The sequence below is a fragment of the Amphiura filiformis genome, chromosome 17, assembly GCF_039555335.1.
Source record: "Amphiura filiformis chromosome 17, Afil_fr2py, whole genome shotgun sequence".
NCBI lineage: Eukaryota > Metazoa > Echinodermata > Ophiuroidea > Amphilepidida > Amphiuridae > Amphiura > Amphiura filiformis.
Window position 1 is genome coordinate 682,940 of NC_092644.1, and position 20,276 is coordinate 703,215.

The 20,276-nt window shown below is 37.3% G+C and overlaps 1 protein-coding gene across 2 annotated transcripts in view; it reads left to right on the forward strand.

Moving 5' to 3' along the window:
* Nucleotides 1–19,322, forward strand: part of LOC140136764 (uncharacterized) — a 127,249-nt gene extending 107,927 nt beyond the window's left edge. For both annotated transcript variants that reach the window (XM_072158351.1, XM_072158350.1), the window contains exons 4-8: nucleotides 2,210–2,338; nucleotides 7,451–7,647; nucleotides 9,622–9,696; nucleotides 13,048–13,255; nucleotides 16,260–19,322. In XM_072158351.1, coding sequence (XP_072014452.1) covers nucleotides 2,210–2,338; nucleotides 7,451–7,647; nucleotides 9,622–9,696; nucleotides 13,048–13,255; nucleotides 16,260–16,306 — 656 coding nt within the window. In that variant the 3' untranslated portion in view covers nucleotides 16,307–19,322. The remainder of the gene's footprint in view (nucleotides 1–2,209; nucleotides 2,339–7,450; nucleotides 7,648–9,621; nucleotides 9,697–13,047; nucleotides 13,256–16,259) is intronic.
* The last annotated feature ends 954 nt before the right edge of the window (nucleotides 19,323–20,276 follow it).

The following is a 20,276-nucleotide window of genomic DNA, read 5'->3' on the forward strand; positions in this document are numbered from 1 at the left end:
AAAGCATGACATTTTTCATTCTTATGTATTATATTATAGTGCTTTGTTTGAGTGCTGTGTTTGCAAACAAAGCATGGAATTTTTTCATTCTTATGTATTATATTATAGTGCTTTGTTTGAGTGCTGTGTTTGCAAACAAAGCATGAAATTTTTCATCCTTTTGTATTATATTATAGTGCTGTGTTTGAGTGCTGTGTTTGCAAACACAGCAAAGAATTTTTTAATTCTTATGTATTACATTATAGTGCTGTGTATTCTATTATTCTGCTGTGTTTTCGTGCTGTGTTTGGAAACACAGCACTTTTTCCATTCCCTAAATCGTGCAGTGTATCACAATTCGGGTTGCGTATGACACGAATTGCTGGTTTAAAGTATGTCTCTGGCACATCAGAATGCATATTGCTCAATCGCAAATCAGTCTGGGTTGATAGTCTCGGTCCCAGTCGGTTTGTGCTCCTTCGTCACTAAATAAACCCCATATTACGTTTTTTCTGATTGGCCGAACATCATCCCTGAATAAACTCGGGATGAATCGGCTGTCAATCAAGCACTGGGCGTCAGTGATTGATGGACAGCCATGCGGTTGTATAAATCCACACGTAAGTACTATGCACTTGAGGCAAATTTTACCCGAATTTTTTACTCTTTTATTCATATAATGTTGATACCTTTGACCATTAGGTGTCGCTGGGTACAAAAACTAATAGTTTGAGCATTTATAGTTGGATGAGGTTATTGAATTATGCCATTGGACATGAGACCAGTTTGGGTCCAAAAACTTGATACAAGTCGAACGATTATCAAAGAAAACAATGCTACACCGTGATTCTTGAACTAGGCGTAGAAATGCAATGAACTCCTCAAGCTCCTTTAGCATTTTGTTATGGGTGCGCATATCGGCCTTTATCTGGTTCTGAATTTATTGTAAAGTATATGATTGCTCTTGTACTTGTAGGCTGGACCTGGTCCAGCAGAATCTCCATGTTTAACACTATTAATAGGCATGTCCACTAAAAATTGAAGTACTTTTAAATTGATTCAGACCTAACTTATTGGATGGGAATTGATGAAAGAAACATTTTGGCGTTTAAATAATCTTAATCGGACGTTTCATTCCAGAGATATGGCCTTTCGAGTGTCACGGTTTTATATAGGGCTGCTAGAACATGTTAAAAGGTTAAAGTCCAAAAAGGAATACTAACAGAAAGTGCAACTTTAAGGTACTTTTTCTTAATGTATTTATTAACTATCTTATCTGGAACATTATATTTGCTTATAACAACATGAAAATAAGATCATCCTGAAAATTTAATCGATTTTGTTGACATACAACAAAAAACTATAAGACCTCAAAACCCATGGTTTGTTTGTTGAAACCTCAAGCATGATCATAGATGGCCGCCATGGAAAATATCTCCATAGAGGAGATGAACAATAAGTGCATTATTTCAAATGAAAAGCGGTAGTCTTAAATATTGTTCAATCTTTTAAGGTCAGCACATTTTATCTTCAAAAATTATTATATTTCATCATGGCATAAGTTTGGTAACATTAATCACTACCAATTTTGAGAAATTTGCTCCAACTCAAAGGTTATCTTTACTACATTGAGCAATACACTGTGTGCATGGAAGCCATGATGGTCCCCGGTTTTATACTCCCTATGAAATGGACATGGTAGTGAGAAGTGCACGGGGAAGTGCATGATTTGAGATGGGCCGCGGTAGGCTTAAACATTCTTAAATTTCTTAACATCCTACACATTTTGTCTTCATAAATAGTTAAATTTTATGAGTATGTAAGTTTGCTTGTCTGATTCACTCCAAATTCGGAGATAATTGCGTTTGAACACCTGATGCACGGAATGGTGTCACTTCAACCTGTTGTAGTTCTCATCTCATTAAATTTTTCATTAAAAAAGTTGATCTTTTCATGCAGGAAGGTCCTCTCTATTTACTGACCAAACAGGAAAAAGTTTGGTGAATTTTTTCTGGTGGAATCAGGAATTTCTTGAAACACCCTGATATAAGCCTACATTTGGATCAAAACAAGTATGTACGCCATTTAACATGCCTGGGATTTCTTGTATCGATCAGTTTCTCCATAGACAATACGTGTGTGAGTGCACGCACACAGTAAATGAAAAATCGTTCTAGTGGAAACTGTATTGAGAGTGGGCATCCCTACTATTAAATCGTTTTTGTAACAGTTTGCAGAATAGCCAACAAGAATTGTAAGATTGTGGCCGACGTCTGGGTAAATTGCTGGAACAGCGCGGCCGGAGAGGCATCACGAGGAGGGTATGGGCTGATGGCCGGGTGGTATGACGCGTGCGGTGGTAAGATATATTATAGCATGTACAATTCAGCGGCTTATCGGGGGTTTGTTGTCAGGGGAACGTATTTTGTGCCGTGGCGTATTATAGGCCTAAGCCCACTCTGCATTACCTCATTCAAGTTTCCAAAAGCACCCAATCCTGCTCTTACTCTTCTTCTATCTTCGTCAAAGTGGTTGTAGCTCATTTTGACAACTTGATCCAAGTACACCTATTCTTCTACTTCTAGTGCTGTTCGGTAAATGCAGATTTGCTTCTTGATGACAAATCTGTTGAACATACTTTTGGCCTTGCTCATGTTGATCTTCAGCCCCACTTGGTTACTTACATTGTTGAGGGCTTGTGGCATTGAGCATAGACTCCAGATCATCAGGGTTTTCTGCAAAGATTATAATATCATCTGCAAATCTCAGATGGCCTCTCCCCATTGATGTTGATCCCTTTCGTTTCCCAGTCAAGCTTTTGTATGATGGCTTCCAGAGCTGCGTTGAAAAGTTTTAGTGACATGGTATCTCTCTGTCGAACCCCCCGGTGAATGTTGATTTTGTTGCTATTCTTTGCTGTATATGTCCTTGATTATGTAGTTGTCATATGTGCTCTCGATTCCCTGGTCAACCAGTGCCTGTAGTACAGCTGAAATTTCAATGCTGTCAAAAGCCTTCTCATAGTCTACAAAAACCAAACACAATAGTTGCTGATATTCATTTGCTTTCTCTATGATCTGGTTAATACATGTAGGTGATCTGTGGTTGAGAATCCGCTTCTAAATCCGGCTTGTTCTCGGGGTTGGTTGAAGTCCAAGGTAGCAGTGAGCCTATTGGTGATGATTTTGGTGAAAAGCTTATACACATTGGATAGAAATCTGATTGGACGATAGTTTCCTAGATCTGTGACGTTGCCTTTCTTATGAAGAAGGATGATAGAGGATGGCATTACTCCAATTGTCTGGTATTTTGCCTTCTCGGATACACTGTGTGAAGAGATCAGCTAGCTTACTAATCTTTACCTCCCTCCTTCAACACATCAGTCAGTATCTCATCCTTTCCTTTCTTCATATCCTTAAGGGCAGATCTTACTTCATCTGCGTTGATGGTTGGCATGGTTGGTATATTGGGATCGCTGGTTGAGACTAAATGTGGGCCTGCTAACTGTGATCTTGCTGCTGTAGAGGTCCTGGTAAAATGTTCAACTCTGGATACAATTCCATCCTCATATTGCAGGCCATCCATCTGTGATCTCCCAAGTGCTAATGCTTGTTTTGTCTTTTTGTAGCTTCTGCCTGCTTCCAAGGTTTGCTGTATCTTTTTGAAATTGTGTTCTCTTAGTTCTGCTTTCATTCGTTTGCTGATAGTTTTACATACTTCCGAGTACTCTATTTTCTGAATGTTGGTTTGCTGTTTCATTTCCCTCCTCTTCTTGAGAAGCTTTATAGTTGGGTGATCTAGAGCAATTCAGTGACCGTGGAGAGCGAAGGTTCGTTTTTCAGTGGATTTGTCTTCTATGAAGATTAATTAAAAAATTTAGCGGGGTGCCCCTCGCGAAAGTGTGGGCGGAATCCACGGGAGCCCAAAATCCAAAATGGCCGCCATCGGCCATTTTTAAAATTATTTTTTCAAAGGTTTGGCCTACAATGCTGTTCAGTATATGTTTTCTGGATTTTTTGGGTCGAGGAATTCATATCTGATGTCTATTTTATGATTTTACCAACTTTTGACCTTCAAATCTAAGATGGCCGCCAATTTTCAGCTCAGAAAGGTCAATTTTTCACATTTGTCGTAGAGCGTTCATAATAGGCTCTAATTAAAGTTCTCCTTATGCCGAGTTGAGTGATTGACTCTAAAAACTACCAGTAATAATGATTTGACCTATTTTGACCTTCAAATCCAAGATGGCCACCGATTTTCAGCTCAGAAAGGTCAAATTTTCACATTTGTCGTAGAGCCTTCATAATAGGCTCTAATTGAAGCTCTCAACATGCCGAGTTGGGTGATGGACACTAAAAACTACGAATAATAATGATTTGACCTATTTTTGACCTTCAAATCCAAGATGGCCGCCGATTTTCAACTGATGAGAAAGGTACAAATTTCAAATTCGTCGTATAGCCTTCATAATATACTCTAATTAGAGCTCTGAGTAGTAGAGTCTTCATAATAGCCTCTAATGAATACCGTACCCCATTCTGGCATACACATACACCCCCCCCCTACATATACATTATATTCATATTATTTGAATGAGTTTAGTCGTTATTGGTTTCAGGTCTACGTGTGTTTTGTTGTGCACCCTATCAACAAAGAATGAATGCAGCATCAAAGACATTTTATATATTTAGAAAGAAACACTATTCTATGAGACTAGTGCATAGATCACCTATAATAATAATAATAATAATAAAACAGCATTTATATAGCGCATTGTGAATCTCAGATTCCTCAATGCGCTTTACAGATTTAAAAACTACCAAACTTAATTTACAATAAAGGATTTTAACTTAAGAATTATACAAACAATAATATGCATAAAACAGCAGACCAGCTGCAAGCAAACAACATTAGAATGGCAAGAGTAACACCAGTGAGAGGCCCACCGACAAAATCCCCAGGGGGACTGTCGGTGCACCTCACACCGGCATCATCAATATACATCAATATACAAGATAAAATACAGTTTAACATAATAAAAATGACACTAATAATATCAAAATAATTCAAAGAACACAACCATCTCCATCCAAAGATGGAGATGCCAGTGTAGAGCGTGTGAGAGACTCATCGATGTAAACACATCCATGAGCCTCCCACACACACACAAAAAAAAAAAAAATATATACTCAGCAGCAAAAAATACATGGCATAACCAATCTAAACTCAAACAAAAACAAAACCTACTCCATCCAAAGGATGGGCGGGGATGTCTATGCAAGAAGCATGAGAGACCCACCGATGTAGCATAAGAGCCAATCCGTGGGCCTCCCATGCCCCTTGAACATAATCAATGCAAAAGACAAATAACCAATGTAATATTATGACCACACTAAATAATACATTATTCTCATCAAATAAAATACCACACATTTTGAAACTACAATTTTACATGACAAATAAATGACACTATTATTATCATATAGCAAAAAATACACTGAAACCAAAATAAACTATACACAACCATCTCCATCCAAAGATGGAGATGCCTGTGGAGAACCTGGTGTAAGAGACTCATCGATGTAAACATCCATGAGCCTCCCACACACTAACAAAAATATACACAGCAGCAAATAATACATGGCAAAACAAGGCTATCTGTGTAAGAAGCATGAGAGACCCACCGATGTAGCATAAAGAGCAAATCCATGGGCCTCCCATGCCCCTTGAACATATATAATCAATGCAATTTCAATAAATATGACACCAATGTAATAAAATAACCACAGTAAATAATACATTATTAATTCTCATCAAATAAATACCACACACAAAATTGATAAAAAACATTATTGAGGTGAGAGACTACTGCACAATTTAAATTGCACTAAAAACCACTTATTATGAAACTACACATAATTATGAAAGCACACAATAAACTATACACAACCATCTCCATCCAAGGATGGAGAGATGCCTGTGTAGAGTGTGTAAGAGACTCACCGATGTAAATACATCCATGAGCCTCCCACACACCAACAAAATTATACGACAACATGGCAAAGACAAATTTGAATTCGATCAATGCAGAATGAATATGACATTTATAAAATACACTTTTCACATACAATAATATTTATACTTGAGCATACAATAATATTTATACCTATAACACTGCTTGCTTGTTACCTACAGCAAAATCATCCCCTATCAATGTCTACTGAAATGTAGCAATCCGTGTAGGGCGTAAGTCCTATCATACTATTGTCCAAGGTAAATATGGTAAATGGGAGAGTTTACAAACAAAAACGAAAAACTGGTCAGGACTTGACAAATATGGTGATTTTTACAACACTTCTTTATGGACATATGGGTCTAAAAGTCATTACATGCATCACATGTTACATTATATCTCAATCGCATCTTCAGACATGATTGAAAAGGCTCAGTATTCAAGTAAACCACCAAGTTCTGAAAGTGATGATGAGACAAAGGGACCATTAGCACCCACGTGCCCGCGTTCATCTGTGTGTGGACCTCTTCACGAAAAAACTAAATGTGTATGGTGCATGTGGGGTGTGGATCTGAAGCACCCGAATAGACCACAGGGTTAGCTGTCCATAATCAACACACATTCAGCATGACGCTCCCTTAAGCGCCACACAGTCCTCGTCAAAATAGGTCAAATCATTATTACTTGTAGTTTTTAGTGTCCATCACCCAACTCGGCATGTTGAGAGCTTCAATTAGAGCCTATTATGAAGGCTCTAAGACAAATGTGAAAATTTGACCTTTCTGAGCTAAAAATCGGCGGCCATCTTGGATTTGAAGGTCAAAAATAGGTCAAATCATTATTACTGGTAGTTTTTAGAGTCATTTATTCAACTCGGCATGAGAAGAACTTTAATTAGAGCCTATTATGAAGGCTCTACGACAAATGTGAACATTTGACCTTTCTGAGCTGAAAATTGGCGGCCATCTTGGATTTGAAGGTCAAAAGTTGGTAATATCATAAAATAGACATCAGGTATGAATTCCTCGACCCAAAAAACCTCAGAAAACATAATACTGAACAGCATTGTAGGCAAAACCATTGAAAAAATAATTTTTAAAATGGCCGATGGCGGCCATTTTGGATTTTGGGCTCCCACGGATTCCGCCCACACTTTCGCGAGGGGCACCCCCGCTAAATTGTGTAATTAACCTTCATAGAAGACAAATCCACTGAAAAACGAACCTTCGCTCTCCACGGTCACGGAATTGCTCTAGATCACCCAACTATTAGACTGGTTTCTAAGAGTTTGTCTTCCTTCTTTCTCACTTCCTTTCCATGGCACAGCTACTTCCATGGCACAGCTATTGACTGTTTCTGCTATTAATAGCTTTGGATTTTTCAGTAAGATCACACTTCTTCGTTGTATCTTCCAGTGCATCAAACTTGTTCTGTAATTATATATTATTATTATTTTAGGATATCGAGTTTTGCCTGAGCGACAACGTACCTTCGCCTTTTCCGATCAAAATACCAAACCCCTGCCCCAGGCATTTGCTACGCTAACAGGAAATCCCAGGAAGTTTGACTGGCGAAATATAACCGGGAAGATCGTTGGTTTCTTCGACGGAGCCGTTGGTGATGAACATTGTCTTGCAAATGCTGAAGGAATTATTGTAAGTAGGGGTAAAAAAGTGGGAGGTGGAGGGGGAAATCACTGGCGGATGTAGAAAATGTAAACAATGGCCGCGATAATGCCCCACCCTCAGAAGTGAGAAACTTTTACAAAATGGAGGCCAAATTTTAGTTTGATAAAGCCGAAAATTGGTGTGTCCAAAGCAGAAACGAAAAGGACTACTTGTTTATGCACTAAATATCATATTATTTTGTTTAAAAAAGACAAATTTTAAACACATTTTCACATTTTTATCCTTTGTGCGGCTACTTTGAATCAATGAATGAACACGTTATACAGCGTGTCTCATATAAAGCAGGTTCCAATGAATTTGGTGATATTTTGAGATGTTTGTTCAACCATTCAGTGTTTACATTATGTGAAAGTCCCATTTTTAGCTATAATTTGTCGGAAACCAGAGTTCATTTGTTAAAGCAGTTTTAAAGATATAACCTAGAATGTAAATGGATGCGGGAACAATTTTCCAAATTTCCCCATATTATAATTTTGATAGGTCTGCTATTGGTCAAAATAGAGAGAATTTGCACTTTTTTACCATTTTACCCATAACTCAAAAACAGTAAAACCTAAATTTTTAATGTAATTTTTTGATATTCTCAGAACATTTCTTTAAAGAAACATGTGTCATATTTTACAAAAATATTAGATTTTTGGGACAAAATGCCAAGTTAAGCCGCAAACGAACGAACATAAGTCTCAAAGCACTCTCCATTGAGTGAACATTGTGCGTGTTCAATCAACCAGTACAGTGCTACTTGAAGTCAACAGAAAATGGCAAAATTTATCCAACAATCAACTGTACATCCGAGATCATATCTTAAATTATTGAGGTCTGTTTTTCTGCAAATTATAGTTTAAAGATGTGGCACTAATATAATTATTTAAACACTGAATGACTGATGGCTGAAAACACATTTTAAAAATATCATCACATTCATTGGAACCAGCTTTTTATGGAACACCCTCTATACATCTTGATAAGCCCAATGTATGAACAAAGACTGCAACAAAGGGACTGCAATAACTATGCGCCCAGGGAGAAGGTAAAAATGGTGTGGGTGATTGTTTTGGCAAGCAGAATGGTGGGAAGCAAATTTTGGCAAGCCGGAGGGAAGGGGGGGCAAGGGTGTTTTAGCGCACATTCATGTGGCACCTTTTAAAATAAAACGCTCTAAAAGGCTCAGGAAAACAGTATATCTTGTTCAGAAGGTTTATTCAAAATCTCGGATTTTGACAAAACTACAGCACTTAAAAGTCTTGATATTTGCAGGGTAAGTTAGTTTGCTAAAGTACGTACATTACAATCGTGTAAAAAACAGAACTTTGATATAAAATTGGATGGTTTGAACCCAATGGACATATTTATTGGTCGAGCTATGAGTTTTAAAATATTTTAAAACTCATAGCGAGACCAATAAATTTTGCATTGGGTGAAAAACATCCAATGTTATCATTATTATGTTTTCAGAATCTTATTTTGTATTTTGTCCACATTTTTTTCAAATTTTAATTTTCTTGATTTTTTGGGGTCAAAATCGACTGATCCAACATGCCTTGACAAAACTACAGCACTTAAAAGTCTTGATATTTGCAGGGTAAGTTAGTTTGCTAAAGTACGTACATTACAATCGTGTAAAAAACAGAACTTTGATATAAAATTGATGGTTTGAACCCAATGGACATATTTATTGGTCGGGCTATGAGTTTTAAAATATTTTAAAACTCATAGCGAGACCAATAAATTTTGCATTGGGTGAAAAAACATCCAATGTTATCATTATTATGTTTTCAGAATCTTATTTTGTATTTTGTCCACATTTTTTTTCAAATTTAATTTTCTTGATTTTTTGGGGTCAAAATCGACTGATCCAACATGCCTAGAGCTAAAAAAATGTGACAATATGGCTTTAAAACTTAATTTGATAAACTTATCTTATCCCTTTTCTTACTTCAGGGAGCAGTACTTCCAGCAGAAAACATACGACATTGCCCTACTGAAACGTGTTTCGAATGGCTGAAAGCCGAAACGGTGAGAATAATGAATTCGTCTTTATTCCGAATTCCGCAGTTGGTTCCCGCTGTTTCATATTACATCGGTATAAATAGAATATTCCAGTTGAAATCCATACACACCCTATGGAAGACACCTTGAATTTTAATAGAGGTTAAATGGGTGACTCTATTTGAAAAATACACCCCACTGTGTGGGAGCTTAAGGTCATGTCTTACTCGATATTTACTCGATATGCAAATTAAAAGAAAGAAAGAAGTATCAAACATTACACTTTGTGGATAAGAGCAGCTATACATAAATAGCAACTAATACGGATTGTGTAAATAGTATGGGATAAGTGGAGAGTGAGAATAAAAGACAATATTCTGGTAACAGGTATGTAAATAAACGGTGCAAAGTACAGTTTATTTGCGAATTGACTGTGTTATAAAGGGACCGGGGTGGCACTAATTTAATAGAAGTATCACATCCAAGACACAGGTGTGTGCTTTCCACCTCCGCAACCGTGGAGCTAAACGTCCACTGAAGGTGACCTGGTCTGGAACCACACTAGAGCACTGTGAAACACCCGTATATCTGGGAGTCACTCTCGACCGTACACTCTCATACAAGAGCCACATTGAGAAGACAAGGAGCAAAGTTTGTTCACGAAACAACAATTTGAACAAGCTCACTGGATCCAGATGGGGAGCTCGACCAGACACTCTCAGATCAACAGCCTTGGCCTTATGCTACTCTGGTGCTGAATATGCCTGCCCAGTGTGGGGAAGATCAACTCATGCCAAGAAGGTAGACCCAGCACTCAACTCATGCTGTCGACTTATCACTGGATGCCTCCGATCAACACCAACTGAGAGTATCTACGCCTTAGCTGCTATAGCCCCTCCAGATGTACGCCGACAAGTGACAAGCATGCAAGAGCGTGAGCGTCAGACCACTGATATGAAGCACCCCATGTTCAACCAGACTGCTGCACCCAAACGCCTTAGATCCAGAAGAAGCTTCCTAAGCAAAGTTCGTCCTATTGGGACAGTCTACGAGGAAGCGGAAAGACTCACCCTGTGGAAAGAGAGATCTCCCAATTCACCAGCTATGGTACTGCAACCCAGTGAGCAGCTACCACCTGGAGCTGATTCCACGTGGCCTGAGTGGCGGTGTCTCAACAGACTAAGATCAGGGGTCAGAAGGTGCAAGGTCGATTTGCAGAAATGGGGCTACCTACGAGAAGGACAAAGCACTACCTGTGAGTGTGGAGCGGTTCCACAGACTATGGAACACCTGTTGGTCTGTCCACAGATAGGACAACATTGCACACATGAGGACCTGGCTGAATTCAACGATTCTGCTCGTCACTGCGTCAGTTATTGGTTCGGGCGCATTTGACACTGCGCTTGGAAACGCTAAGAAGAATAGAAGTATTTAATTACATAACCAAATTACGAAAATTAGGTTAAAATAATCATAAGGGTGAAAAACGGTATTAAAAAGACCAAACAGCATATAAAACAAAGCATCATATTCTCTTTTGAGAAGTATGGTGGCTCTAAAAAGAGACATCGAAACATTTCTCAAAAATGAGTTTACAGCTTCAGTCGGTTGCCATCTCCCCATGATTGTCGGGGACGTCTTGCAGGAGTTGAAAGTTGTTCCGTCCTATTGACGAAACGAAGGAAAGGCAATTCTGCCCTACGTCGTTGAGAAGAATCGGTGGTACTTTCCTCCAAGTTTTGAAGTCTGGTTTCACGCTCAATATGGATCTTTTCTTTCATACAGTCTATGACGTTTGGAAGGTGTTTGATAACTTACTTGTGCAGTTTCTTTTCATACTTGTTGGTAGTAGATTTCCAATCCTCATGCAGAACATGAAGAATGGTGTGGAACCTGGAAGAAGTGGAAGACTGGGTGCAGCTGGCATTCATTTTGGACGTACGGATCCGCTGTTGATGAAGACGGAGATTGTAGTCGAGAAAAGACTTGGTCTTGTCCCGGTTGATCATAATTTGGTGGACGCGATTAGATTAGTAACGCACCAGACGGAGGTTTTCACGTTGAGCTGAAGGTCTAAGCGATTTACCACAAGGAGAAGAAGAAGTTTGACCGCTTTTAAGATCACATTTGTCATCTAGCAGAATGTCATCATCAAACAAGTCTGTTTCGGATGTTGCCATCTTGGATTTTCATAATTATTATAAAAATCGGCACGGCGGTAGTTTTTGAAGGAAAAAGAACAACCTACGACGAAATTCATGGAAAGGTGGCAATGATCGAAATCTGTAGAGCAAAATGATAATTCATGGTGTAATTGTACTATATTCATAAATTCTATGTACATCCATGAATTTACAGGAAAGTAACTTCAGACTTGTGTTGGTAACAAGTCATTTTGGTCAAGTCTAAGTCCAAGTAAGTCAACTCATTTTGCAAAAGTGGCAGAAGTCCCAAGTCGCAAAAATAGTGACTCGAGTCGATAGTGACTACAACTATGTAGTCTCATATTAGGAGGTGTATGGATTTGGACTAGAATAACCCATTTTGCGAGAAAATTAGAGTGAATTCTGTAAACAGACTGTTAAGGGGGTACTACACCCCTGTGGTAAATTTGTGACTATTTTTGCATTTTTCTCAAAAAAATAATAACAAACTGGTAACAAAAGTTATGTATATTATTGACTTAAGTACTAAGTATACGCCGTAGAAGTGTCGTCATAATCGGATTAACTACCATAGCATTAGTAGAATACAATTGTGAATACATCGCCCTGTACTACAAGCAGCTTGAACTAATCACCTGTGTATGTCAGCAAACATAGATTGAACACAATACCACTCTTTGTAAAGATATTACTCTTACAGGTGCGAGTGATCAGCCTTTCTTTGACATCTATGGTTCAATGCATTGGTACCGCGTGAACGTTGTAGTGCAGGGCGATATAGTCAAAATTGTATTCATCTATTGCTATGGTAGTTAATCCGATTAACTACGTCACTTCTACGGCGTATAGCACTTACTTGCGTTGGAGTCACTCAACCGTGTCCCTCATTTGGATACATTTGAGGGATTCTAGTCTAAAAGTTTTCGTTGAGGAAAGCCAACATGGGCCTATTCATTACTTATTTAGAAATATTACGCAGTTGCGTATTTGTAGTTTCTTTACTTTACAAAAATGTGATTGTATATTATTATGCAAAGGTCACTTGAAGCTATAAATTGAAGAAAAAAATGAAAAAAAGTATGTTTAGGTAGATATATTTTAGCGCACACATGGCACGATTTGCTGTGCGGGTCATTTTAGTTTTCAAGAAACTTATTTTTCGAGATTACAGTTCTATCAGACTCACCCTAGGCTATTTTATTCCTCTGTGTAGGTAGATGCTTTGTTTTCGGAAGCCATCTTGTTCCAAGGTAGGGCAGGTGTAGAAGAGCATTACAAATTTCAGGCTTGCCAGACCGGTGGCGCCGCTATGATGACTCGGAAAGACTCGAAACTCATCGATTGGTGGAATCCAGCCCAGGCTAAACTGCTGGCAAGCAAAGAATACCATGAGATATGTAATGACGTCAAAGTTGCCCACGGTAAGCATGTAGGGGTCAAATATTGTGCTGTTCAATATTTATGAGCCCTACCCCGTCCCCGGGGTAAAAGCTCCAAACGGTGTGCCAAAATATGCCGCCCTAATTCCCTCGGCCTGCCAACAGATCTTTGCCCCCATTTTGCACATTTTTGGAATCCCCATTTTCAAATGTATGCGTCCCCGTACTGTTTTCCTTTAGAGAGTTTTATATAAAAGCGCACCGTGAATGTGTGCCAAAATTGCCCCCCCCTCGACATGACGAAAATTGCCCCCCGCATTTTACCCTCCCCATGGCTTATAATTATTACACAGCCCCTAAGGGTTATTAAGGGACATTAAAAAAATCGGTAAAATATGAATTCTACTTAACTTAAGTGGTTAGAAGAACCACTGACCGACCTAAACTCTTGTATACACGGAGTGCGGCATCTAATCATCTATTGTGATTTGAGCGCTGATATATTAGTTTTGGTAAAAGATGCCAATCAATATATTCCTGAGAGTGTACATTCAACGTCCAGTTTCAAAATTGGGTGACTGGTCTTTGGCAGGTGTGAAATACATCTGCCCGAGCGTTTTAATTACGTAACGCTTGGCTTCATCGAATGACTTCCTAGTGCTGTTATGTGTTTGGTTTCTATAATAAGTATTATTACATTTCTCAATTCATTCTTTTCTATTCCTTTCTCTGTATATAAATAATTGTAAATATGGGAACATACCGGGTGTCCCAAAAAAGGTTACATGTAGATTTTTGAAAATAATCTAAGTTAATGTTAAAAATTATAAATATCCTTTTCATGACGTAATCTATGTACCCTCTACTAGTACCCCTGTGAATGTCAAGTTCACAACCTACGTACTTAATCCGCATTCCACGCATTCCTGAACAAGCTCTTTACGTGACATAATGCAGCACGAGGTTCATTATACCACCGTCACAGCCACCGTGCATTTGGCGGGGAACTTGAGTAGGCCCAGCCATAGCATGGCAGATGCAGTATTTTATTCTGATAAACAAAGAATAAAACTTGGTCAGTTTTATTTCAAGAGTTCAGTCAGAAATGTAAAAACAAACAGCAGCGATTTCAAGTCAACAAAATCCAAACATGGCCTAAATGCAAAAGATTGTTATTCATTTCACTATTCTGATGACATGAGATACAGCGTGTTCTTCTTATGACCACCTTCCTTTATTTGTAACCACCAAGAGTCAAGAAGTTCTAAAACTGATTTATTTTCAGTGTACAATATTTTATTTTTCAATATGTTTCTTTTGTTCAATAAGATCAACAATGAAAAATAAAAGAAGCATAAAAGGTAATATAAAAGAAAAAATCTGAAAACAAAGGTGAGCGTGTGTTCAACCTTCGTTGTGCGATAATTTGATGGTTAGCCACTCGTGACACCCCTGTCATCTTGCGCTCATAAGTTAAGTTGCTTTGAAGATACGGAATTGAAACTTAGCGTACATTTACAAGAAGGATCAATAAATAATATCCGAAAAAATGACATTGTGTTGTTGTACCATCACAAAATGCGGCTCATTTTCTACATGTAACCTTTTTATGGGACACCTTGTATTACATAATGCATATTTGTTACAATAACGCGGGCTTTTCAAATCACAATGTTCAAGCATGCATAAGGGTATTTCGTGACTGTTTCCCATGATATGATAGTGATGGTGTTGTAATTGAACATGTAATGTAAAAAAGGGTGCTAATCAGTTAGAAATACTTTAAAAGAGGTAGATACTTGAATTGGCAGCGTCAGTGACAAACCAAGCAAGATACGTTAAAGGATTTTTTTTTAATTATAAGGTTCTAATACGACAGGCGTTACAGAAATAAAACTTGTTTTGGTACACTTCCGTGGAATCCAGTCCCGGGTATCTCCAATATTCTTTACAAAGCTCACTCTATTTAAGAACATAACGTTAAACAATTGCGATCCCATTTGGCTTGAAGCTCTTTTGAAATGCATCAGATAAATAGGAGTTGATAGCAAACTATTATTTATCTCATTGAAGTCATGTACCATCAGTGTGCTATAATTGCCAATGGAAATATATCTATAATCTGGGTGGTTTAAAGTTGAAGTGGGTGTAAGGTAAGGATGCCTACTTTCACCAGTCTAATTCAACCTATACCTGGAGTTTGTTATGAAAGGTTTACAGCGACTTGATACAGGTGTCAACGCGGATGACACCATCCTGCTGGTTTTGCTTTTTGACAAGCTCCAAATTGCCAAGATGAATGGGATAAAGCATTCAAGAAATGGAATATGGAGATCAACCCAACTAAAAGCAAGCTTATTTGATTTGATTTGATTTGATTTGTTCGGGTTTTGACAACCCTGGATAACCCAAGAAAGCCTCTATTGAAGCTTATTTCCATTGGGGTCCATTTGAACACCGGGACGGGTTGGGAACAGTCAGGGGTTAACACCCTACTCTTTTCGAAACTGGCTGCGAGATACATGTACAGGTATGGCTCTCTGTACACGGGACCGACGGCTTAACGTCCCCTCCGAAGGACGGAGTACTTTCATGATTCATTTACCCAATTCTAAATGAACCATGGGAGAACGGAAGTCTGAATTTAATCTACAGAAGTTGCCAATTAATTTCAGACTTTTTTTTTCCAAGTCAATATCCCAGCAAATCACCACCGCCGGGAATCGAACCCGGGACCTCATGCACTAAAGACAAGTACCCTAACCATTGCGCCACGCTCTCCTTCATCGTCAATGATGCACCAGTTGACAGTAGTCCAGTAGTTTGTACTCTTGAAGAGCAATGTTCCTTTCGTGGTGGAGGATGTAAAGACATTTCCAGTCTGGTCCCCCCCATAATCTGGAGCAGATTCTTGGACCCTCACTAGATCTATTAAGCACACTCCGCTCCACACGCGCAGGTGCACGTGGTGTATCGTTGAGAGATATGATGAGAAAAGAGGAGATTCGTACATTTATTATTTATTATCTTTTCTTTTTTTGTACAGGTGACCAGCCCGGATATGACCCTGAAGACTTCTGCATTGGTCTGTAAATTATGATTACAATAGAATTATAATAAATATCGAAGTATGCATAGAAGTTGAAGCAGGCAGATAAATAAGAATAATTTACTGGTGTAAGCAATCTTTATTATCGTGGTCAATAACCCAAATGACCATGCGCTTCTGGATAAAAGTACAGGGTGTAGATAATCTTAAACGGAGTGAAAGTCTATGGGTGGTAAAAATCTTAAACGGAGTGCACTTATTGCCGTCGAAACCCACATAGGGCGCCCCAAAGTTCAACTACGCAAAAAACGTCACCGACCATGCCCCCTCTTTTTATAGGTAATAATAATAATAATACTTTATTTTTATAAAGCGCATTTACATCAAACAAGATCACAAAGCGCTGAACAATATTAAAACAAAATATAATAGTACAGATAAAATATAAAAACATCAATAAAAAGTACAGATAACATTATCATAAAAACAAAATAATATGAAAAACAAGATAATCACGAGATAATATAAGATAAAAGAAAAATACAATAACACCAAGATGGGTAATGCAATGAAGGAATGATTAATGAGCAGCAGATGCAGAAACACATTGCACTAACCAACTGGCTAACAGAAAAAAGCAAATTATGTAGGCCCGCCACAACAAATTCACGAGAGTAAAAAACAATCAAAACTGAGCGGGCGTACACCAAGAGCAACAAACAATATGAATGAATAAAAATATATAACTGCGCAAAAAGAAACTTAAACTAACACCTAAAATGCAATCTGCACAGGAAACGGAAACACGAGAGCAAAGGCCACAAAATTAACTGTGCAGAAAGCAAAAAGGAAAAAAAAAAAATTTGAAGCAAAATTTACCAACAAAATATATACTATTAGACAAAAACCGTGATGAGAATTGCAAAGGAAGAGGTGAACGAGCAAGAGCAAAACAATAACAACAATGCAATTACCATCGGTCTAATATAATAATAAGCAAATACCATCGGTCTAACATAATAATAAGCAAATACCATCGGTCAAACATAATAATAAGCACAAGAAAAGCAAAAAACTAAAACAGCTAATAATGTAGGCCCACTACAAAACAATCACGTGAGCAAAACAAAAGAAACAAGTGGGCATACATCAAAAGCAACAAAGCAATTATGGGGAAATAATGTAATGCAAAGCAAAAAGAAAATGATGCTAATTAACACCGAAAAATGCAGTGTGCACAGGAAATGGAAAACACGAGCGCGAAGACCAAGTAACGAACTGTGCAAAATGCAAAAAACAATGATATACTTTGCTAGGATGCACAACAGCAAGATTCACGAGAGCATAAATCAAACAAAATGAAAAGTATTATGCATCAAAGCAATAATAGGCCTGTAAAATTACAAAAATCAAATAACATTGTAAAAATTACAAATCAAACAAGCAGGAGAATATAATTATAATACAAAATGATTAGAGTAAAAACGCCAAAAATCAAATATATACACTGAGTAAAAAATATAATTGTCAGAGGCAATTTCAGATGATGTTCGAAAAAATGCGCGTGTGAAGACAATGATGATGACCATAATGCACGGAGTATGTGATGAAGAGTTGTAAAATGTAATGAGATGATAACAATCTTGCACGGAAAATAATTCGCGGAAAAGCAATCCAACAAAATAATATAATATACCAGGGAGAGGTTACTAGCACATCACCCTGGCATTTGTAGAAAATAACAAAACATTAAATAACACAATGGCGGAAAGGATGGGGTTTCTAGCGTGATTTGAACATCGGTAGAGTTGTTGCAATGCAATGCGAATATCAAATGAGATGTATCTTGGCGAATATCATTGAGATGACGAAAAATAAGGATCACTAGAGGAGAGGTTACCAGCACTTCACTCTAGTGATTATTGCACAGAAAAACAGGTAAAAACATATTCTTAATTGAATCCAGTTACTGCACTGTAATTTCAGTGACTCAAGACAAGCGGTACGTTATTTATGATAAGAAAAATGTACCGCTAGAATATACCTCATTTCTTAACATATATAATGAACCACTTGTCTTGAAACACTGAATTTTTAGTGAAGTAATTAGATTCCTCACCCCTATAATATACATAACTTTTGTTACCAGTGTGTAGTTATTTTTTAAGAAAAATGCAAAATTAGTCACCAAATTTATCAGGGGGTGTATTGCCACCTTAAGGACATGGACAAAAAGGAGATGTCTGATGTTTATATCTAAAGATAAAGAGTCAATGTACATATAAGTAGGGTGGAAATAGGCATACACTTCGTTCTTTATTAAGAAGATCATTGTTATTATGATTATTTGGGGGTAAGTAAATAGCACTTAAAGGAAATCTGTACCATAAACTAATCAATGGCTAATATAGTTATATACCCCTAAATTAAACATACGAGACGGTCTATATGAATTTCGGAATAGTCCTAGCAAAGAAAAGCACTTTTAATCCTTCGTTTCTGCGATTCATGGAAGCCGCCATGATAGCTGCTTGCGAATCCTTTCTGCCACAAGCGGTAGTGTAACCTTTCACACAGACCCGCGGCGAGCGTGTGTTGCTATGGCATTCGCAACCCCACAGCGAATTTTGGTTTTTAGTGCTGTTTTTACTTTTCGTTCTCAAAAGATATTGTTGATCATAAATATTACTTAAAATACATTTTTTTATGTTCTTCTGTAGTTTTATGGGTAAAAATTGTCGCGTTTTCATTTGAACGAATGCTGAATCTGAACTTTGGTAGTATTCGCTTCGTGTCACCAAAGTTCACGAGGGACGAGGCTCGTGGCACGGATTTCGCTGGTTTCAAAATCGGGGTACCGTTACAGCGTAATAAAATACATCGGGTATCAATATGGCCGCCTCCATGGATTACAAACTGATCGCTGATTGTCGTAAGGAATTAAGAATTTCTCCTTTATTTGGACGTATATAAGCTTGGGACTTTTATTGTTTGTCGTTTTTATTATTACTGCAACTATATAGCCATTGATTAGTTTATGGTACAGATTTCCTTTAATAATTTTCTTATACATGTAGAAAAGGTGATATTTAGATAAATGAGTTGGTATAGTAGAATTCTGTACATTCGTATAACGCTTAAGGAATGGTGTTTTGTTTGAGACCTCTTTCAAATTACATGTAGTCTAAAACAAATATTCATGTTTTTTGTTAAAATAACCTGTAAGACGATCGTGATTTAGGTTTCACACATTCCAAACATTTGTGAGAAATATAGGCATTTATGCAATTTCATGCATAATCAAAAGTTGCATTTTTCTACAATGGCCTTTTGTATGCATTAATACTATGCGTAAATTTAACATGCTTTTCATTATAATTTAATTTTCTTAAGAAGAAACAACAGTAACTTCAATGTTCAAAATCACATTAGTCTTCCACTCATCATGCCCAAGAAAATAAATCCAGAAACAATTTGTCAGGTTCAGGTTAAGAGCCATACATATGACATCAATAGTATTTTTCACATATTGTAAATAGTAAAATCTAACCAAAATGTGTAAGAAAATCTCGCCAACATTTAACATGCCAATATTTTTCTATGTTTAGCATAGATGAAATAAACAATGCTGGTGTAAATTATACCTACAGGAATTTTTTTATTGCACTTTAAATATTATTTGATTGCATTGTGCAATAGTTCAACTTTCAATGATCTTTTTGTGTATTTTATTATTATTTGTCTAATGTGAATGTAATTCACCATGTGTAATTTTAGCTGTTATTTGAGTATTTTAATAAATTATACCGAAAAAAAACCTGAATGAAAACAAAGAAATGAGGAAAACGTAAACAAATGTACGTAGTCACAATGTACACTAGCTGCAGTATAAACAGACTACAATATAAGCATGTAAAGATTTGCTTCATAAACCAAGTTATGCAAAAAAATTTAAAAAAAAACATTTTTACACTTGATTAAAGTAAATGCGAAAACTTTAATAAAAAGATGTGA